The sequence below is a fragment of the Prionailurus bengalensis genome, chromosome A2 (genome assembly GCF_016509475.1).
Source record: "Prionailurus bengalensis isolate Pbe53 chromosome A2, Fcat_Pben_1.1_paternal_pri, whole genome shotgun sequence".
NCBI lineage: Eukaryota > Metazoa > Chordata > Mammalia > Carnivora > Felidae > Prionailurus > Prionailurus bengalensis.
The window spans coordinates 138,016,477-138,040,516 of NC_057348.1; the positions used below are offsets into that span (position 1 = coordinate 138,016,477).

The following is a 24,040-nucleotide window of genomic DNA, read 5'->3' on the forward strand; positions in this document are numbered from 1 at the left end:
TGCTTCAAGAACTTTTTCTGGTAAATCATGTAATGCAAATTAACAGCAAAAGATTAGCTAAACTTCATCAATTTCACCAAAAATGAACTTAATATATTTATAATTTAATACTACTTAACATGGGTTTAATAAAATCACTTCTTCGGCCATCTTACCTTTTTAATACACACACAAAATGCATGTATGCACACACATGCACACACAGTCTGTGGGAAACCAAAATAGCTGTCACAGAGAAAATTCACCAAAGTTCAAATACTTTTCAAAGAATTTCATTGAGCTAGTTCATCAGAGCCCTCTCACCCTTATGTTTATGTGTAATTCTAACAAGTATCCTTGCATGACACAGTATAGAATAATAGTTAAGACCATGAACCACAGAGCCAGAATTCTGAGTTTCATATCCCTGCTCCACTTACAAGCTATGTGACTTTGGACAAGTTACTTAATCTCTCTGTGCTTCAGTTTTCTCATCTAACCTGATGAGGTTTTTTGGGGTGATTGTGGGGGGTCTGGAGCCAATGGCCAAGAAAGAATTCTTGAAGATGTCTTCAGTGCAAAAGGGTGATTTTATTAAAGCACGGGGACAGGACTGGTGGGCAGAAAGAGCTACCCGGGACCATGAGAAGAGACTGGTTTTACACTATGGGGTTGGGGGAAGTAAAGTCCAGAGGAAGTTTCCAGTGAGATTTTCCTATGCTAAAGAAGACTCCTAGGATACTGGAGGCCTAGCTATTGTCAAGCTAAGGTTGTTTTTCCCTCTAGCAAAGCATTAACATTAAGACAGCAGGGAGTTCCTGGAGAAACACTTTACTCTGCCAGCCTCAAGTATTTGTCAATGGGCTGCAGGTTATAAGGAAATTAAATTCTATCTGCCATTTCCTTCTGTCTTTGTTTCCCACACCAGGCCCACTAAGGATTAGAAAGCTCAAATTAAAATAGATAAAAAATTAGGGCGCCTGGGTGGCTCAGTCAGTTAAGCATTTCTCAGGTCGTGATCTTGGTTTGGGGAGTTGGAGTCCCATGTTGAGCTCTGTGCTTACAGCTTCGATCCTGGAGCCTGCTTAGAATTCTGTGTCTCCCTCTCTCTGTGCACTCCCCCAATGGCACTCTCTCTTTCTCAAAAAAAAAAAAAAAAAAAAAAAATTAAATTAAATTAAATTAAAATTTAATTAAAAATCAAAAAATAAAATGATAGAAAATCTACAAAAAGCAAGTATGAATAAACAGGTACAAGGAAGGTACAACATTTTTTAAAAGAGAATGAAAATACCAAATCACAGCATTGTGCCATCTCTGAGTATTGATGCAACAGCCCTTGCTCACAGGAGCCAAAGTGGCTGATGCTGTTTTTCAGGGCAGTGAAGTAACTATCTAAAATGATTATTAGCCACTGATACATTAGATCACTAGCTTTCTCATGGAGCAGAGAAGTATTAATTTCTTTTTGGTTTATTTATTTCTTTTGAGAGAGAGAGAGAGAGCATGCACAAGTGGAGAAGGAACAGAGAGAATCCCAAGCAGGATCTGCACCATCAGCACAGCCCGATGTGGGGCGCAAACCCACGAACCGCGAACCATGAGATCATGACCTGAGCTGAAACCGAGAATCGGAAGCTTAACCAACTGAGCCACCCAGGCTCCCCAAAAGCCATTTTATATAGTTTGGAAAGGGTCACATTAAAGATAGTTAAATTTAAAAGCTTTAGCTTCAAACAACCGGAAATTAATTTATATAGATACATTATTTAACATCATTGCTAAGTAAGGCAGTACCAGATCACCACATCCATCTTTAGAAAAAAAAAAATGGATATAAAATGGCAGCGGATTATGTTTAGTTAATTCCTTACCTATATTCATCAGTACTTAGAATAAAAATGGATGTTTAATAAGTAAATAAAGGATTAGTTAGAATAGATAAATCAATAATTTGGTAATAGTAATTAAAATAAACTTCAGAATTAAATGTAAACCATTCAAGAAATACATATGCTAATGATTCAATCCTGTGAAATACCATAAGTCAATTATCATTTGATTTTTACTTTTTCAGTTGTCACTGGTACTTAAATTTTACCTGTATAGTTCTTCTTCTTCTCCTTCTTCTTTTGTGGCACCATGTTATGAATGGGGTAGCATTATCATGATATATAGTTCTTATTGTCATAAGATCTCCCACCCCTTTTGACTAACTCATTCTAACCTGAAAAACTGTGCAGGAAAGTAACGTTTCTTGTTTAAATCAGTGAGTAAAATCAAGCAGAGACTGATAACCAAACTACAGTCTATTGTGTTTCACATTTTGGCTTTGGGGAAAGTCTGTTCTAATTATATTTTAAACAACCACATTTGTAAAAAAGGTATAGTAAACTATATCCTCTGGGATGGTTTGGGGGGTGTGATATACTAGCTAACACTGAATGTTCTAGAGTGGGAGGAGACCTTGTAAGTTAATAAGGTCAAGTTTTAACCTTTAAAAATATGGCTAAAAACCACTTCCAGAACAACATCAACAAAACTGGCAGAGAAAGGACCTCTATATAGTTTCTCTTCCACATAAGTAATGAAAGCATTAGCAAAAATTGTCACAATCAACTTTTTTAGAACTCTGAAAATTAACCAAAGCTTGTAGCCACCTGAGGAGCATTATTCAGAAGTACCTGAGTCTCAGGAAGAACAGCAAGCTCTGTCACATTGTAATTAGCCCTCTCCCATCCCCTCTCCCCAGCTCTGCAGCAGCCTTGAAAATCAACAGCCCATAATTATGGTGAAAACCAGTGGCCTGGAAGCCAGAGGCAACAGAATATGACTGGAGCTCCTTCAAAGCCCCAGTCTCAGATAACTGTCATTATTTGTCCTATCTGGCGGTACCCTGGAAGACCTCATTTGCAAGGTTGTTTTTATTTGCACCTGAGTTGGAGCTCAACCGGGCAACAGCCTTTTCCCTGGGGGTATTTGTCAAAAGCACCCAGAGGAACACTGAGGCTGCCTGAGGCAGTGCATAATAACTGCACACAATGAGCTGGTCAAAAAGCTTAAAAAGAAAATCTGGGGGAATGAGAAGTCCACAGGGACCTTGGCAAAGCTCTGGGATACTTGTGGAACTTTCCAAAGTTACACACAAGAACAGGGCAGTGCTTATGTTCAGGGCCGTGTGCATGCTAAGGGAAGACCTAAGAAGGCCCTGCAATCTTAACTCTGGCTAACTTTGAGGCTCTGCGCACCCTTGACAAAGACCGGGAGGCTTATTGGTTCCAGGCATCTTAAGGAAATCTCTGATCATTCATTAACTGTCCCTAAGTTAACAGGGCAGACTTTAGTGGCCACACATGACAAAGAATAAAGATTTTACAGAATTGATTCAGGAAGGTCACTAATGAATAAACAAGCAACAACAAACTCTGGGGAGGGAGGAGAATCTGATTTCCAGAGTTGCCACATTATATTATTTACAATGTCCAGTTCTCAACAACAATAACAAAAATTACAAGGTGTGCAAAGATACAGGAAAGAATGACTCCCATACAAACAAAAAAAGTCTTCAACGAAAATGCACTTCGAATGAGAGGAATTCACTGCCCCACTAGACAGTTTTGTCCACGCTTGAACAACATTAATACTTAAGCTTTTCCTTATTGGAACCTATCTTCTTAATAAGATGCATTGGTCCTGGGTCTGCTCTCAAACTCTTCTATAAGGTAAAGAGTCATATTTGAAGAGCCATCACTTTCCCTTGAACTATTCTCTTCTCCAAACTAAATATTCCCAATTCCCTCAAGTTTTCCAGATATATACATGTCATCAGCCTACTGAGCTCTTTTTGGATTGTGCTGATTTGGTCCATGTTTCTTTGAAAATAACACTGATTTTTAACTTTAAAAACTAGAAAATGCAGTAAAATATTAGTGTGGCAGAGCACCTCCCTAAGGAATGTGGTGAACATCTCGAGACATGGGAAGGCAACCTGGCTATGTGTGCATGCATGACATTCCTCATGGCTCTGTAACACAGACTGCACATTCAGACTGTATGTTACCATATATGGGAGACAAAGGAGCAAAAACTGTACAAGAGGCAACCCCTTACTGCGCCCAGGGCTCAGCCTTTTGGGTCTTAGCCCTCTGAGCCCGTGCTGACACGAACAAAGCTGCTTCCTGGAAAGAAAAACCTCGGTGTCCCGACTCTGTGACTCATACTACATCAGGACAACCAAGACTGTTTGAATGAGTTTGGATCCTGGGCAAAAATCTTTGTCAAGTTCCCCAGAAGTGTGGACATGGGATTGTATCATATGACACATAGTAAGGACCCAGCCTCCTTCTGGATCTTGGGGACGCTAAAGATTATTTCCACGTCAAGGTGGGCAAGGGCTGTTTATTCAAGGCAAAGGTCTTAGATTCCTCAATTTATGTAACAATATGTCAGCCTTATCACTACCTCATTTAGTTTATAAGGCATACAGATAACCCCTCAAGCAAGACAGAATTTTAATACTTAAGTTTGTCATTAGAATTCATTAAATACAAATCTCTCTATATTGCACACAATTTGATGTTTTTTTGATGATTCAGAGGGCATTGTAGAAATTTGCAGTACATCAGGCATCGTGCTGAATATTTGTGAATCATTTACACAACTACTTAAAGTTAAGGATTAATTTTCCAAAAGAATAGTCCTCTTCTTGAGGACAATATTTTTCTGGATTTCTATATAAGCATTGTCCTCCTTAGCCGCTCTCTTCCATTCCGTGCCATTGAATAAAATCAGTCTGAACACAAGTTGTGAGCTTATTTTCAGTCAGTCAGATAATCATGCATAAGGTTTACACTTTTCAGTGCAGACTTGGACACTTTTGCTGAAAACCAAGACACCAAGTCTAGAGAAGAAAAAAAAAAATACAGATGTGTCTCTATACACTCTATTGTACTATTCATAGAGATTTAGTTGCATAAACAAACATTTCTGTTGAGTGAGTCAAAGAGGAAACAGAAATGTTAGAGTTCAAACCCGCATTCCATTTCACAAAGGGTGTTTTATTCAGAATTGGAAAGAACTCAATTACACTTATTTGCTTTTCTCAAAATAAAATACTCTAAGTTGATTCACCTTGAATGTGTTTTCTTCCTACATAAAGCTATGTTAGTCCTACATTAATAACTTCAGAAAACTCAAAGGTATGAATACGCATGTGGTCTAACCTACTTTACTTGCTGCAGTATTAAAATTCTGGTCAACTATTAACTATAAATAATAACACTAACTTTTTATTAGAGAAAAAAATCACTAATCCCTACGTTTCCTAGAATCTATTGGAAGGCATGTCAGGATGCCTCATTTTACTTGAGGAAATGATACACTTGAAATTATGCTCTGATCTATCTCCAAAATGATTTTCTAAAATTGGAAGCACCCCATGGCTTTTTGTTATTCAATATTCACAAGCAACAGAGAAAAAAATTAGGCAGACTTCTAATCAGCTTATGAAGATAAAGTACGAATTAAGTCTAGGTGCCAATACATGCCAGTATTGATATTTTTCTAATTGATGTTTGGTAATAAACGTGGCTCTCAAGTTTGAAATGACTGTGTTAATTATCACGTACAAATATATAATCTTCGGCCTTATTTCTTCTAAAATTAAAAAAGTGAATGTGCTTCATGAGTCTGTGATCTTTACACAGGTTGGACCAAATGTTCTCCACTGATAATCATAAATGCTGCAGGGAAATGAATCCTTCCTTTAAAAAAATTAAATAGCAAGTAATAAAATTCACCATAGGACTTTCTGTTCTCGTTAAGGGTAAGGCTAACCAAACCCGTGCATCGGAAATGCAGTAGAAAAAGTCTTCCTATTTCTTAATGACGGTCCCTGGTATCTCTATTAATTCTCACAATATCCCCATTGGATAGACAGAATCACCAAATTTAAAAGACTGCATCTACTGAATATTTTTCAATTTTTACAGAAAGATGTGGTTGTAAAGAGACGACAGAGTCAGAAAACCCAGACAGTGCTGTTCTCCCTTGTGAGGCCGGCTCCTGCAGCAGGCACTCCCTGATTGACTGAGCAGAAGCACATTTACAAGCTGCTCATTCAAACGTTATCTCTCATTGGGCCCTTTGGCCGCCTAAATTTCATCTATAAGAAGAAGGGAGGTGTTAAAACAAGTGAAGTCAGAAACCACATGAAGGCCCCAAAATCTTGACCTCAAAATCTACCTTCAGCCAGCACGGATATATAGAACCAGAAAATGCTTACCCTTCCTGTCTTTAACTAGCAAAACCGGGTGCAATTTGGCTAAAGATCTAATTATAGATCTTTAATTATTCTATTTACTTTAATAAATGTTAAAAATTAACAGTTATTATTGTCATTACTGTCATTAGCTACCGCCATGCATTGGAGATTTGTGTTTATTATATGCCAAGTGGTTTGCTAAGGGTTTCTCATTACAAAGCTTGATTTATCTTTGTAATACAAGAGTGAGGTAGGTAGTATTATTATCTCATTATAAAAATTAAGCCATTGAGGTTTACAAGTGAAAAAAAATCTACAAACATTCAGCTTATTCCTCACCATGTATTCCATATCTCAAAATTTTAGTGTCTAAAATCTGGGCTTTGGAATCAAATAGATCTAAGCTCAGTCACTGACTAGCTATGACACAGGACTATGTCACTTAGCCTCTTTGTGTCTCACTTTTCTCATCTGTAAAATGGAGATAATAATACCGCACCTTAATGGAACTATTTTAGGGCTTTAATGAGGTAATGCATGTTTATAGAGCTATATAAATGTGTATCTTATTTAAAAATTCCTAGGTGGACTTTCCAATCCCTAATTTACCTTAACTCTCAGCTATGACTGGTAGGATTTACTACAAACAGGCACTGTTCTAATGGCTTTAATATGTTCATTCACTCTCCAGACAACCCTGAGATGGGTACTTTGGTTATCCTCATTTTGTAGGAGAAAAGAATGAAACACAGAGACAGGAACACCTTGCTCGCGATCACACAGCTAGTAAGGCACAGAGTGAAGATTTAACCTCAAGAGTCTGACTTCAGAGCCTGATCTTCACCTCTGAGCCATGCTTCCTCACTCAAGAAAACTCATTCCTAAAACCCTCTCCTTCCTTGACTTCAGTAGGTGGGGCTCCTCCTCTGCCCAAGTGGTGCCACTCCCTAAATTTTGTCCTCTGTCGCATATGTCACACCATCTCTTTGTGGGACCTGATCTCCTCCCCATGCATTCATTGCCTCATCTACACTGATAACACCTGTAAACTGTTAGTCCCCCCCCCCACCTGCTCCAGGCTGTTTTCTACTTCTTTATAGTAATCAGTGTTGTCTATGGGAATGCAGTCTCCTAGCCAGAGGCCACATTTCCCAGCCTCCCTTGCAACTAAGCAGGGCCAAGTGAGCCCTTGCCAATGGAATGTGAGCAGAGGTGATGAGTGTAGAGCTGCACACACTGGATGTTCTCCTTCCCATGTCTTCCTTCCCTCTGACCGGAATTGGAGAAAAACAGGAGCAATTTTGGAAGGCAGGTATTAAAAAAAGGTGGAATTGTCTCACTATCCTGGGTCCCTGGATGAAGGCAGCAGAGCTGTCTGGCAGTCTGGCCCACCTGCCTGGTTTATGGGAGAAAAATAGACTCCCACCTTATTCAACTCATTGCATATGGAATTAGCTCTTTCCCTGATTGGTCCGCACAAAATCCCCATCTCTGACTGAATTAGGTCTACTGAGTTTATATTTTCTACTGGTTTCTGCACACCAAGTACTTGACAGGAACCTTAAACCCAGCATTTCCAAGAAGGACCCAGTCAAATCCAACCTATCTCCTCAGTAAATGGCTTCTTTATCCAACCAGGATCCAAGGCTAGTGTCCTTACAGCTTCCCTGTCATTCGCTCTGCACAACCAATTCATCATTTTGTTTATTCCCCCTCAAATCACTCACATTCATCCCTTCCCTCTGTCCTCAATGGCACAACCTGAATCCCAGCCCTTATCATCACTCACATGAATCACCTGCAACAGTTTCCTACCTCTCTTCCAGGCCTCAAGACCTAGTCCTTAGCTCCACTCCTCTTCACAAGGGCGACACAATAATTTCAAGGCACAAATCTAAAATTGTTACTTTGTGAAGTACTTCTTTCAGGTCAAAATATTAAAATGGCTTTCTTATGAGTAAATTCTAAAGGTAAACCTTGCAAGTCTTCATTAACAAAGCAAAAGAAGAAAAGTCATTTGAACGGTGACTAGGTAACGGGAAACCTACAAGTGAACTGTGCCAGAAAGAGAGGGAAAGAAAAGAAGAACGCATTTGTATACCTTAGGCAAAATCAGCAGAACAGTTCAAGGCCCCATTAGATAAAGCAAAGCCTGAAGATAAAAGGGACGTTCCCCCCACCAAGCCCAAACTGGTCCTGCAGGGCTCTGAATGATAAAACAGATATCACCCCAAGTCAGAGTGAACCTGACCCCTGCGGGCAGTTGCTGAGGAGATAATGAAGTCAGCAGAGAGGCAGGAGGGAGAGTCTTTGACTTCATATAAAAGAACCTTGTGAATGGAACTTCTTGGGGATATTCCATCTAAATAACCACTGAGCCTGAAAGCTGCCTACCGATTACTATCTGTGCAGGAGGTTCTGTGTGTGTTTATCTGAGAATGGAGCTTCATTATTAATAAATCAGAATCCCATGACTACTCAGCGTTAAGCTTTCCTGTCATAATAATGCCTCAAATTTGTGAATGTGCTTGCCTTTCTACTTGGCAACTACTCACAGACTTTAGCATAAAATTCATGCGGTAGCAGGATTTACGGGGCTCTTCGTAATCCAGCGCAATCCAGCGCCTGCCCTGGCCAGCAAGCCAGGAAGGCCCTCTCGCCCCAGGCTCCAGCTCTAACTTGGCACGATTGCCTCTTTGCTTGCGCCTTTCCGGCCGTGCCACCCAAATATTTTCTCCACATGGCTAACACCTGCTTATCTCAGGGAAAGACTAGCCCCTCTGTGTTCCCAATGCATATCTCACAAATATAAAAAAATGGTAATTAAAGATTACCTACCCATGTCTGGATCCTTCTTGTGCTCCAGTTTAAAGTCACCAATTCCTATCTCTTATTATAACCACTGGTATGAGGATCATTACTATGCAGACTTGGTTAACTTCATGTTAATGCAACTGGCCAGTCCCTAGCCAGGGGTCTAAACTATTACTTCGGGCTTCTGGTCTTACACTTATCTTTCAACATCAGCCCCTCATGTTGTTTTTTTTTGTGTGTGGTGATGTACTTGGTCCTAAAGAATCCTATTACTAGTAATTTAAGAGCAGGGTTACCTGGGAGAAAAATAATCAATCCCATAACTATGTAGAACTTGCCAGAAAGTCATACCCCTATTCCCTACCATCTCCTTTTGGATCTACAATGTATGTCGTGTCTCCACCACAAAGAATTGCTAAGGAAATATTTCTGTGTTTAGGATGTTGTGTATGAAAATTATAAAATCAAAGTTGTTTCTATTAGTCAAAGCAGACTATATACAGAGTTGACTCACTTTTCTAACTGTTAATAGAAGAGTGTTCGTCAAAGGTGTTGAAGGCTAAGATGCTGCCCAGAAAAGTACATATGCACAGATTATGAAGCAAATACCATTTGCTGATCACAACAGGGTACAAAGGAGATAAGGAGGAACAGGACCTCCAATCTGTGAGGGACGACAGCATGAGTTCATGACTCAGCTCACACGGAAGAGAACACACGAGAGAACAAAAACTTAGAACGAACCATCCCACATGGGTTCATCATGAGCTGGCCCACCTTTAACCTGGGGAAGCATCCCTAATATGTCCATGTACCTTCTGGGAGTACCATGGACCTCTAGATGCTTGTCACCATCTGGGTTCTTCGTGCTGTAAACGGAGGCTCAGAGAGATCACATCCCTTCACTTCCATGCTTCCTGGCCTTCTCTATCACCCTATCCATACAAGTTTTCTGTTACTCAGAGGCAGAAGTGGTTTGGGGCAAAATTCCTTGGGGAATTATAAAGAATATTTGCTGTTCAAACCCAACATCACATGGAACATATAAAGACTAAGGGTCTAAAGGGAAAGTATTCCAGGGGCACCTGCGTGGCTCAGTCGGTTAAGCGTCTGACTTTGGCTCAGCTCATGATCTCATGGTTTGTGAGTTCGAGCCCCACATCAGATTCTACACCAACAGTGTGGGGCCTACCTGGGATTCTCTCTCTCTCTCTCTCTCTCTCTCTCTCTCTCTCCCTGCCCCTCCCCTACTTGCTCTCTCTCTTTCAAAATAAATAAATAAACTTAAAAAAAAAAAAATAAGGGTGCCTGAGTAGCTCAGTCGGTTAAGCTCTGAATTCAGCTCAGGTCATGATCTCATGGCTTGTGGGTCAGGCTCACATCAGGCTCTGTACTGTCAGCTCAGAGCCTGGAGCTTGCTTAGGATTCTGTGTCTCCCTCTCTCTCTCTGCCCTTCACCTGCTCTCACTCTGTCTCCCTCAAAAATAAATAAACATAAAAAAATTAAATATAAATAAGATAAGTAAAATAGAGGGAAAGTGTTTCAAAGGCACCCAGCCATGCAGAAACCATCTCTCTATCCAGCCCTCACATAAACTGCTGTGAATACTACTTTTCCGAAGAAGCCAACAATACCTTTTAACAGTGGTCTTTCTCCTAACTACAAAACGAAGGCATGTATCTTTGGAGGTACATTTTACTTTACTCTCTGTTCCTCTTTGTTTTACATTTTGAGTTGGTCCATTTGAAGGAGGGCCTGTTGTGAACTTGTTTACTTGCATTCATTTTTCTTGAGGCGGCGTACGGAGGAAGAAAATTGCATTCCAATCCCTCTGAAAAGATGTTTATTCTTCATTTCATAACAGGGGTAGCAAACACTGCAACTATCTCTACAACTGCGGTTCTTCACACTTTTTGGTATGAAACCCCAAGAAAAGCTGATGAAAGCTAAGGATACTAGTCATTGAAAAAAATGCATATAAAATATTGAAAACAATTTCAGCACTATCACCTTTCCCTTGAAGCCCATCCAAGAAGAGCACAGGTCCACGGGCAAGAGGTTGACAGTCCACACTTTGCTAGCTTTTTCTTTCTCAGTCTCTCTGTTTTTCTTCTCCAGATCAAGTCTAGACAGAGAACTTTAGTAATGACATGGTGGAAAACTCAGCAGATGAGAGAAGGAAGAGACACTTCAGTCCTGTATTCTACCAACATACACCCTGAGTCTGATGTTCTGCTGAGGCCAAGTCTAACACCTGGTATTTAGAGAGTGTGGTTACACAAATAATCCCAAAGAACAGGGTAGTAAGCAGTCAGTAATCACTGACTAGTCTACCTCTGGGTGAGTTTTGGCACTCACAGTTTCACAGGCTAAAAAAAATTCTTCAGTGGATCTTTTTTTTTTTTTTTATTTTCTTTTAATGTTTATTTATTTTAGAGACAGAGATACAGAGCACAAGTGGGGTTGGGGCAGAGAGAGAGGGAGATGGAATCTGCAACAGGCTCCAGGTTCTGAGCTGTCAGCACAGAGCCCGACGCGGGGCTTGAACCCACGAACCGTGAGATAATGACCGGAGCTGAAGTCAGTCACTCAACCGACTGAGCCATCCAGGTGTCCCAGTGGATCTTTTTGTTTTTTCTAAGTTTATTTATTTATTTGAGGCGGGGAACGGGTGTTCCATGCATGGGGTAGGGGCAGAGAGAGAGAATCCCAAGCAGGCACTGCACTGTCAACACAGAGTCCAAGGTGCACGCTGTCAGCATGGAGCCTGATGTGGGGCTTGAACTCATGAATTGCGAGATCGAGACTTGAGCCTAAATCAGGAGTCGGATGCTTAAGTGACTGAGCCACCCAGGTGCCCCTTCAGTGGATCTTTGCATGGCTGCAGCCTTCTCATCGACTGCTCATCATTCAAATGTCACTTCCTAAAAGAGTGGGTTCCTAACCATCCTAAGTAGCTCCCTCACCAATAAAGCCATTCTCCAGCACACAACCCTACTTAAGAGCCTTCAAAATGCTTACCATTACCTGAGATTATTTTTATTGTTGCTTTTTTCTTGCTAAATGTCTATACACCTAACTAGATGTAAGTTACACAGGAGGAGAGATTTTGTCTGCAACTTTCTCTGTTATATCCTCAGCATTTCCAATAGCACCTGGCACTCACAAAACATTGTGAGTTGATGAATGTGATGGAACCAGGTTGATGGTCAGAAACATTTTCATCTGTGATTTTTGCATCTGTACTTTTATACAAGTGCGTAGCTCATTACAGGTATTGGAGGAGCTGTGTGCCAAATCCAACAATACTTCTGATGGGAATGTTTCTAAAATGTGCAATTGTTGCTTTATTTCTGCTCTGTCATTTTTCACAGGTTTCAAACGTGTCATAAAACATTATTGGGTCAGGGACCATGCAGGCCACCAGATGGTTGAGAATGATTTATTTCCTTGATTTCAGACTCCTGAAGAAAGATTGCAGGAAGAAAGCCAGTTCTTATCTCTGAGCTTAGAGAATATGAAAGATAAAAGGGACCTTGAAGTTCATCTAGTCCAGATCCACTCTTAATTTAAAAACCCATTCTATCCGCCAATGACATGGTTATCTGACCTTGACTTTAATATTTTTAGTGATGAGCCACTCATTATTTTATAAGAGAACCTGTGTCACAACTGGACGGATTTTGATGAGCAAGGTCTTCCTTCTATTGATTCAAAATTTCCTTCCTGTAATGTCTGGCCCTTGGAGCAACAATGAGCAAGTCTAGTTCCTGTTCTGAATGATGAACTTTGAAATATTTGAAGACATCTAAAATATCTCCCCCTTAGTATCTGCTACTTCAGAATAAGTAACATAAATACCTCCAGCTGTCCCTCACTTGTTCCTCCCTGTTAGACCCCTCCATCTTCCAGGTGGATAGTCTCTGGGCACTCTTCAATTAGGAAACATGTTCTCCAGGGCAAAGTGGAATTGAGTCTTATTTTTAATGATGGGTTTAATTGTATTTGTACCATAAAGCTACTAAGCGATCCACTTTTGTAAGTCAACTATGCATATAATTATGCACTGTATCATTACCAATACCAGCATCTGTTATTAATTATAAAATGCAAAAGCAGAGCTACTCTGATATAATGAACCTCCATCTCTGCTGGAAGTCTATCTAAAGAATATCTTGTAACTGGCAATGTCGGCTTGCTACTGAAAATCTTTTGATGAAAATATGAAAAAGCTTTTAAAATAATCTGGCTTCTCAACTTGCACATGCACAATAATATGGCTTCTATCAATCTCAAAATCCATAGAACAAGTAATTATAGACAGCCTGAATGTAAGGTATTCCATTATAAATACTACCAGCGGAAATAATCTAAGATAAACTAGTAAAAATGAATGGCATTCTTACAGCAGAAAAAAAAAACAACAAAACTTATCAAATGTTTAATTGAAAGCTTTTCAACTAAACAAAGCACAAGTGCAGTGAATCTGTCCATATTCAGACTTTATGGGAAGATCTGGCAAATCGATTTGTGTTTTGTCATTCTTATGATCAACATTGGTTATAATCATATTATCAGTATTAATCACTAAAAAGGGTAGAGATTATATATAGTGCTGTAGCCCAATATTTTCCCATACTGACTTGCCACTCCTAAAAACTAACAAATGGATTAAGTTCACACTAGGAAAGTTGATAGGTTTCAACTCACATATACACTTAATATCTATACTGTAATCATCTGTGTTTTTAAAGCCTAGTGGTAAGTTATAATGTATTTGAATATCCAAATATGTTCGCATTTAATAATATCTTAGAAATATTAAGCATTGTTTTCTGTTCTATGGCATGAACAGGACCTTAACTATTGAACTTGTTAGCTGGCCATCCTTATTTCAGACTTTCACCTGGAAAAAAAAGATGTAGCATAATCACTAAAGAACTCAGAGACACTGAGCGAATGATTCTTTGATTATCTTTTAAAAGAGGCAACCTAGGTAATTCAGTGGTTTCAACAATTCTTGTTATGAGTTGAGTTGTGTTCCCCACAAAAGCATATGTTGAGGTCCTAATCCTCAGAACCTCAAATGTGGTCTTATTTTGAAATAGAGTCATTGCCGATGTAATTAGTTAAGATGAAGTCATACTGAAAGAGGATGGGCCCCTACTCCAACATGACTTGTGTCTTTATGAACAAGGTGAAATCTGGAGATCTACACAAACAGGGAGAATTCCATGTGAATATGAAGGCAGGGATTGGAGCGATGCTTCTACAACCAAGGAACACAAAAGATTGTCATCCAACTGCCGGAAGCTGAGGGAAGGACATAGAACAGATTCTTCCTCACACCCCTCAGAAGGAACCAACCTTCCTGACACCTTGATCTCAAGCTTCCTAGCTTTCAGAACCATGAAACAATAAGTATCTCCTGTTTAAGCCACTCACTTTGAGGTACTTTATTACAGCAGCCCTAGGAAACAAATACAATTCTAAATCCCTTAAAAAATCCTTGGCACACTTCTTTGTGGCACTTCAGGGCCCAAAGCACTTTATTTTGGATATGCTTAATGTGGCATAGTCTTGTCCTCTGAGATGAATTCTTTAACAGCCAAAAGCTACTTATACGTAAGCTATAAATACAATGGATCATTTGTGGAGGTAATCCGCCATTTTTCTCAAATAAGTTAATTTACACCATAAACTAATGAAACTGATTTTTGTGCATCTCTACAATTGACTTTGGAAGCCTAAAAGATGTTTTGAACAATAGGATTTTTAGGGAAAGACATATAGCCTCTTAAGATTACTGTCTTGAAATACATAAATACATATATAAATCCGGATGTTCTGTTTTAAAAAAAGTTTTGCTCTTTATCACCATGCTTTATGGTAAGCCAGAGGTTTTCAATGGTGCTTTTGGATACCCAGATGCTTGACTGGAGATGTTATTGGGAAATAATCCCAGCCCCTCAGCCTGAGCACCCTCCCTGTCATCTGATTTACATTTTGAGTTTCCACTCTAGATCAAGACTGCAATAAAATTTTCTGTAATGTGGAAATGTCTCATATCTGCATTGTCTAATACTGAAGCTGCAAGTCTCAAGTGGCTTTTAAGCATTTGAAATGTAGCTATTTGAACTAACGAAATGAAATTTTAATTTAATTTAATTTTAATTTTAATAGCCACATGTAGCTATTGGTGACTGTACTGGATGGTATAGTTCTAGATTTTAATTTGAATTAAGATTCTGCTGCTAACAAAGTTTGAAAATCACCACTAAAAAGGAAGGAATAGGAAAGCTTCTGCTAACAAAGGAATAACTGGTTATTCTGAAAATTTTTCCCAGAAAACGCGAATAGGCAACTTTCTTGGGCATGTGAGGATTGATTTTAAACCCAGTGAGCATCTAATTTCTTTAAATCAGCTAACTAAAACTAACATCGCTGATCATTAGCCAGTAGGGGGAACTGAAGAGTAGAGGACAACGTTTTCCCTGGAGAGTGGGATTTTTTTTTCCTACATATGTTTTCGTCTCTGTGGAGGCCCTAAAATACATAGTCTGTTCAAGAACTCCAAACCCTGTCTTCTGAAATATTCAGAGTTCTTTATACACTCCGCATGCACCTGTTTCCAAAGAATCCCCAGGAGGCAAGAGAACTTGGTTCTAGACAATACGGTTTAAAATCCAATTGATTCTAAATCTAGTCTTCCCCAATTCCTTTTTTGTTTAACTTCTTTTTTAACGTTTATTTATTTTTGAGAGAGACAGAGTGTGAGCAGGGGAGGGGCAGAGAGAGAGGAAGACACAGAATCTGAAGCTGGGTCCAGGCTCTGAGCTGTCAACGCAGAGCCTGGTGCAGGGCTTGAATTCACAAACCACGAGATCATGACCTGAGCCGAAGTTGGACACTTAACTGATTGAGCCACCCAGGCACCCCCTACCCCCCACCAATTTCCTTTGTTAACACATGATGATTTTATACTGATTTTTAGTGCTATCCTGTTTCTCCACAAATTAGAGAATTTTAAGGGCCTTTATATTTAGATAGAAGAGGAAAATTTCATTGGCAAATTGTTGATTCTTTACCTAAAAGTCATTATAAGAAAACCTGTATGCATGATAGGTTCACAACGTATGGCCTTACCTCTTGATAAAGGTCACTGAGATCTTCCTGGTGGGCCTGTTTGGAACATCCTGGGAATTCCCTAACACAACAGGAATCTGGGGGCCAGTCCATCTCTGTCATTTCCAGCCAGTCGGTGAAGTACACCACCCCACAGCATTTAAACTGCAAAAGAATGACTGGTCAGGCTCAGCAACTACAAAAATATTTTCTTAACTTACAGAAGATTAAACGTTAGATTTCTTAAATTTTTGTACCCAGAGCCAAACTCACCTCTCTCATTACCTAACGATGTGTGTACATTCTATGTTGACGACAAAAATGCAGCCAAGGACCCTATAATGGAACACTTCTGAACAATAATGCTCATAACACATGCAAACAGATCAGGCATGGCTGAATCTCTCCACGACTGTATTGTCCTCCATAAGTGATCATTCAGCAGCAGACTGAACATTCACAGTAACAAAATCATTAGCAAGAATCCTATATTTACCATTAAAACTTTAGCTACTAAAGAACAGTTGATCCATCTATTTGCATATCACCTAGTTTAACTAATATAACTGCTTAATAAATTCAGACATTAAGTTACAAGTTTCCATTATCTCTGTAGAAAGAGTCGTTGACCAAAAGTCCACATCACAAAGATTACCCAACTTGGATTGATTAACCACTAAATTTTCAAAAATTTTTCAAAAGATAAACACAGGTTTGGCCAACAAATTTTTATTTAACTGAATGAGAATCTTGAAATAAAGTATCATATTCTAGCACCATGATCTCAGAAGAAATGATATGCCTTTAGCTTTAATAAAATTGGATTTAAGGAAAATTACTGTTGTCTTTTGTTTCTTTTTATCTAATTTCACCAAGGATTAGCAAAAACTTTTTCTGGTGAAAGTTTAGAAACACTGCTTAAGGATATATGTAGATTAGATTCAGAATAATTAACTATGATAATTTTCTGCCCTTGGATAGAGGGAGTTACTCTTCCCTACAGTCAAAAACAAGGACTCCTGGCAATCACTGAAAAGAACTTTGCCAAGAGTGACTGGCTCTGCAAATTATGTAGCCCAACAGACCAATCTGTGTGCAGGATTAACACCGTATCATAAACTAGCACAATCCACCATTTCAAAATCCAACTAAAATCATCTATGAGGAATTCTGAACTTCTCATGTAAAATGAAACAAGGAAAATACTAAAAACCATTTTACACTTTTCCTTTTGCCTAAGTAACTAATTAAAAAAAAATCTTCAGACTATTGTAAATGATGAATTACTGATGCCACGAGTAATACTAAAATTTTCTGAGAAACATTTTTTATATTGTTACTACTTGCCTTTTATAAACTTGTTCTAAAAGCTACAGATATACCATAAACATCATAAATTAGGTCAAACATAATTTGACATCATATATTTTACAAAAGGCCTTGAGTATCCATAAAAAACATATGTAGTAAAAAGACTTCACTTTCTAAAAATCATAAACTACTATATTTCCAAGGCAGGCTTTTTCAATTCTTGCACTCAGAGAAAACCCACTTCTCTCATTTCCTAAGGACATGTGTTTTTCTATGTTGACGACAGAAGTACAGTTCTTGGAACTCAAGCTCCATCCACAATAGAACAGCCCATTTATCTGGCCTGGTCAGGAAATGAGGTGCTCCACAGAAATGACTTTTCCAAATAACTGAAGCATACCATGTTCAGTGCCAGATATATTTTTTAATATTAATAAGTCACTGAGTCATTTTTTTTCTTTTTACATAGTTGTTTTTCTTTGTCAACAGGAGATACTAAATCGGTAATGAAATTTTCCCTGAGAACTCCCCTAAGTGGTCCCTCCACGACACTAGGCATGACTGTGGTCTACCTCTTCTCACGGTTTTCTCACCACCTTTAAAACCACATTATTGAGAGAGGGCCACTCTTGCTAGCATCCTGTGAAACTGGAAAATACCACCACAACTTTACATATAAAGAAAGGTTCTGACGGGCAAGTAACTTGCAAAGACCAGTATGTGGCAGGAGCCTATTTATTCCAAAGCCTGTACTCCAACCATTAAGTTAAAATAAATAAGTAAATACACCTTTAAAAATGAGTTTTTAAAAAATATATGAAATAAAGATCACTAAGGCTTGAGTGAGAGTCCACTAAAAGGAGGTACATGCATAGAACTGCACTGAATGAGGGTCAGAAAAACTGGGGCCCCACCAGGTCACTTTTAGCTCTACAGTTTATTTTGCTAGAGGGGTGTTATGGGCTGAAATGTGTTCTCCCTTCCCAAAATTCACCCCAAAATGTGACCACATTTGGAGATAGGACCTTTACAGATGTAGTTAAATTAAAAGAAGGTCATAAAGGTGGGATCTACTCCCATATGACTTACATCCATATAAGAAGGAGAAATCTCAACACAGATACATACAGAAGGAAGACGACGTGAAGACACAGGGAAAAGACTGCTGTCTACAAGCCTGGGAGAGAGGCCTCAGAAGAAGTCACCCCTGCACCCCTCGATCTCAGACTTCTAGCCTTCCAAACGGTGAGACAATGCATTTCTGTTATTCAAGCCCCCAGTGGTAACTTATTATGGCCATAGCCCTAGCAAACTAACACATAGGGGCTTTAAAAGACTCTTTTGGGGTGCCCAGAGATCTTCGCCATCTCCTTTTGGGGGAACTGGGCCTATGATACAGAGGAGGGAACTTACCAGGCAACGAAGCTAAAAACATGTACTATCATTTGCAGTGCTGTACTTCGTCTACCTAAGTAAAGCCCCTCTTTGTGCCACTGGAAAAAAACTCACCTTGCTTTCTAGCCTGTTTTATCATGGTCTACATCAGAAATCCCAGAACATAAGGAGCTCTAGACAGCTTCCACCCAGGGCAGTAGCTGAACACATCTTACCATAAATTCCCTAAGGCCTCACCTTTTTTCCCTTCACGTTGCCTTTAGTACAAATGAACAGTAAACAAACAAAGTCAGGAAGCATTTAAATAAATAGGAAATCTGTGTCACTATGATAATTTTCACCATCTCGACAACTGTAACACAAGGAGCCAAATTTGGAGATTATCCTGTACTTGAACCTCTGCCCATATTCCAGACAGAGGAACTGAGCAGAAAGCTGGATATCTATCATGGAAGACGCTGCCTCTCACATGAGTTGTGGCCCAGCTCTAAAGGAAACGAAAGGAAACAGGCATACTTGGTCACCCCAGCATCTCCAATCACAAGAAAACTGCTTGGGCAGAGAGCTTGGTTTGAAGCAAGATCAGCGGTTAACTTCAAGTCACCGAATTTTAAGCATCTAAATATAGGCTGTGTTTGAGAAGATGATATCCATGGGGCTTTATGGAAGTTAGGTAAGAAAAGCTGAAAGCGCCTGTGCTTTGTAATGCTATAGTTAATAACCTTAAGCTAAATGAGATCAAGCTTAAGATCCCATTTATTCTTCTCAACAATCCAAGGAGGCAGGTAATTTTATTATCCCTATTTTACAGGTGAGGAGACTGAGGCTAAAGACGTTAAGTAAATGAGAGAAGCTCATGTAATATTAAGGAGCAGAGCCAGAATCTGAACCAAGATCTGACTAGAAAGCTCATGCTTCTTAAAAAAAAATGTTTATTTCTTTATTTTGAGAGAGAGAGAGTGAGGGAGGGGGGGAGAGAGAGAGAGAGAGAGAGAGAGAGAATCCCAAGCAGACTCCATGCTGTCAGCACACAGCCTGACACAGGGCTCCTTCCCATGAACTGCAACATCATGACCTGAGCTGAAATCAAGAGACGGACGATTAACCGGCTGAGCCACCCAGGTGCCCCAAAGCTTATGTTCTCAATGATATACTGATGCTTAATTCCCCAATAAGAACCATTATTTTTTAAAAAATTAACTGTTTAAAAATAAAGACAGCCCTAAAGGTCGTGAAAAATTATGTTTTCAAATAAAACTTGGATATACATCAAGAAACTCTCATAAAACTTCACAGTAGGTTAGCAACATGGCTCTTAAGAAATTCTTAAAATATATGTGAAGCATGTGAAATGAAGGGAAAAATGGTACACACAGGAAGAAAAGAAGGGCATGGAGTTACTTAAGGTATTTCTCAGTAAAGAATTCCACCCAGGGTAACTGAATCATAGGCTTCACTTTTCAGCACAGAGAAAATGACCAAAGCCAAAGCTTTGAACATTTGTTTTGAAAGTGTGCCATTTATTCCATACCTTCTGCCTCAGACACTATAGCACTTACCTCTCTCTGGAAAAAATTCCAAGCGTGGGTAAGCCACCGGTATCTAGGTAAGCCATAATTTGTCATTCTGGCTTTCAAAGTGACCATGTCTGACCACTGTACTGGAACCTGGAGATAACAAACAAAATATCAACAGCTGGAATACACAAACACACACATACAGGAACACAAACGTTCACACATTCATAAATATAATCACTCACAGACTCATACACATACTTGGAATGTACTGCAATTAACAGATGCTATTTTAAATTTATATTTGTGGCCCAAATGAAGCTCAAGGTTATTAGCTACATATTAAACAATCTCTATGTGTAGATGTTTGCAGTAAATGAGGAAGTTCTTTACATTAAGCAAAGGAAAAAAAAGCAAAATCATTTAATGCTAATATCAAGCATTAGAAAGTCACAAAACAAGCAGTTTACTGTATATCCGACAGATCCAGCTAAAGAGCTCCTCATAACAAATGATCTTTGCCCAGAAAAGTCCTCTGATTTGATTTCAGAATGCTATGGAGTTGGTCTTTGAAGTGACTGCAGATTATAGCACTAAAATAATGGGATAAGAATTAAGAAGGAAAAGAATTCAGCTCAAGTCAAGCTTCACTACGGATTAAGTGTGTAAATATCTTTCCAAACATTGGGTTTCGGGTGCATGCTAGAATTTTAGAAAGAAAACCTCTCAGATTAAAGCGCTTTTTGTGCTTCTTGCCCCAGTCACCTAGCCCAGTCTCCCTTAACAGAGTGTTTAATCATGACAGCTTCAGGTACACAACCCAACAGTTGGCCAGAAACCTAGTCAGCATATCATGCAGTGCTTTATCTACAATGCCAGGGGAGAAACTGATGCATACACATCATAGTCTCACCACACATGTGGTATTAGGTTTACAATATGTAACTGGGGAACTGGACAGATATCCATATCCGATCTATCGGGTAATACGGACCAAACTTAGCCAAACAAGCTTGACGCTAACTCAAGATTAGGACTATTTTGAAATCTTATTTTGAAAAGACAGTAATACCAATAGAAGTAGTTTCAAAATTCCTGACCACAGAAATTCTTCATTGTTTTCCTTTGTTACTTTTCTTTTTTAATACTTGGAAATGTGCATATAAAAGGAAACATGCCAACACTGGGGCACACAACTTTGTTCCCCCCGAAAAATGGTCTGACCAGGTATACTCCATGTTCGCACGGTTTCGACAAAGTTCAGGTAACTAAACCAAAACTCGGGCTACTCACTATAAGTTATTATTTCATATGCTTTTGAACATAATATACGTAGAAAGGAAATAAATTCTCTAGAAATTTATGATCTGAAACAGTTAATATTTTTTATTTTTCTAGAGAAAGAACGAATAGGAGGTAACTATGTATAAGCAACAGCAATAACAGGGAAACAGACTGACGTCAAATCTCTTGATTTGGTTATCAGAATAGTCTTATTTTAAATTTTATTTTACAAAATAAATATAAGTTGTTTCCCTCTTGTGACCACAATCAATCTGAGACCAAATATGGCAAGAAACAGAGATCACTGAGGTTCTGGCACAAAATACTGTGATTTGGCCATAAAGGAAAACACAGTTATTGGCTCCTTGCATGGAACAGCTAAGAGCACAAAGCCCATTCTATGCAAAGGCTGGGTTCTGCAAAATTTGGCAGCTAATAAACTTTAATGGCACTTTTCTTTCACACTGCTATTAGAGCAAAAGCAATAAAAAAAATTCTGACAAACTTTTTTTCCAAAGAACCATTTCCACGTTTCACTTTTAAACAGCCCAAACAGCCCTTGCTCTATCCTGATGACTTAGTGGGGAAGATTTATATAAGCAAACAGTGATGTACGCACTCAACTGAAATGGCAGTGTGCATCCATATAGTACCACTATGACACCAAGAAGATATGTGGCGACTGTCCCTTAACACAACAGAAGAAAGTATCTTCTAGAATTAGATTATATTAGAATCAAAACAGTTACTTTCACATACCTTAAATTAATTCACTTCATATTTGTTATAACTTGGGAGATTTATCAAATATCAGTATGACATAAAAACTATACAAACCATTTTAAAATCCATAGAGAGCAAACTTATTTCTAAAAACCTCTAATTATCAAAAAGAACATGATCAAAAGCTGAGCTGACAGGATCAGAGGTTAATTAGACAACTACTATCTATTGCTTGAATGTCAAGAAGATATATGTATCTTGGGAAGAAAGAAAAAAATTAGAAGAGAACATCTCTTTATCAATAAAGCATAGAAACTGAGTCTGGAAGAACTACTCTTTCACTCCCCTAAATATACGATGTTTCTAGGGATGAAGTGAAAACGTGATTCTCAAAGACAGCAAGAACATTCCTATTTTAATAGGAGATTTCGTTTTAAAGAAAGTTTTTAACTTTCTTAAAATTAGTTAGAACCTGCCCTGACTTTTCAATTTTTAACAGAAAAAAAAATCATCATAAATTCTCTCTTCTTACTAAGAGCTGTCAGACAGGGGAAGCACTACAGTTTTCGGAGGGGTTCGGAGATGTGGCTGTGCCAAAGCATCGTTTACATGCAAATTAGCATATGCAAAGGACCCATTAGTCTCTAATTACCGCTTAGGATTCAAAACAGTCTCACAGGACAGTAACAGATTCACCACAGAATCTTCAATAACTGTATCGGTACCAAAACACTTCTATTTTATTACACAACTGCTGAAATGCCTCTCTGAAATAAATACAAAATAACCTCTCTCTTTTTAAAAGCTCTTAAATGTTAAAATGTTGAGGATTCACCTGGGGAACTTGTCACAAATGTGGATGCCTGGTGCCTGCCGTTTCTTCTTCTGCTTTCCCCTCTATTCTGGCCTAGTGCCCTATAATGTGCATTTTAAAGACTGCCCTGGGTGACTCCTGCTGTAGACAGTCCAAGGACTACTTGTTGAAAAACATCATCTTCCCGAAACAGAATTACTCCAAGATGCTCGCAGTGGAAAAATCTGGCCTGCCACCATGAAAACAGCCAGCAATCAAATATGCAGAGATGTTCAACCTCATTGGCGATAAACGCACCAATTTTCATCAATGACGTGGGCAAACGTTAAAAAAGTAATAATGCCTAGTGTTGCGCAAGGGTGAGGGGCAAGTGATAAACCAAGCAAGACTGGTAAAATCTTAAGACTGAGAGACTCTGACCGTTGTTCCTTCTCTCATTCATAGCTATAAAAGTTTATTTCAGTTGATAAAATGAAAGAAAAAAAATGCTTCAGAGCTGTTTTCAGGTAGCCAAGTCTCAAACTAGCAGAGTGTTTCTAGGCTAAAGTAAACACACAGCAACTCTTCAAATATAATTCTTAAAGTAGAAGATGGCTCAGCTTGTTGCGAATAGAAGATGCATGCTTCCTATTCATCAGCATACAGCTGCAGTGGGCATTTTCTGAGGCTTACATGTAGATTTTCAAGCTCTCCCAGATCCTGTTGCAAACACAAATGTTTCCTATTACACACTCAAAAGTTGGCACAATTATTTTAGGACACCTATTATTTGTAGTCTGTTGTATCCATGTTTAAGCAACCTGTGGAATTAAAGA

General features: G+C 38.9%; 1 protein-coding gene across 3 annotated transcripts in view; it reads right to left on the minus strand.

Annotated features, from left to right (window-relative positions):
- TSPAN12 (tetraspanin 12) overlaps nt 1-24,040 on the minus strand; it is a 64,887-nt gene that overhangs the window by 4,890 nt on the left and 35,957 nt on the right. For all 3 annotated transcript variants that reach the window (XM_043589336.1, XM_043589337.1, XM_043589338.1), the window contains exons 6-7: nt 20,447-20,554; nt 16,203-16,346 (exon numbers count right to left, since the gene is read on the minus strand). In XM_043589336.1, the coding sequence (XP_043445271.1) occupies nt 16,203-16,346; nt 20,447-20,554 (252 nt within the window). The remainder of the gene's footprint in view (nt 1-16,202; nt 16,347-20,446; nt 20,555-24,040) is intronic.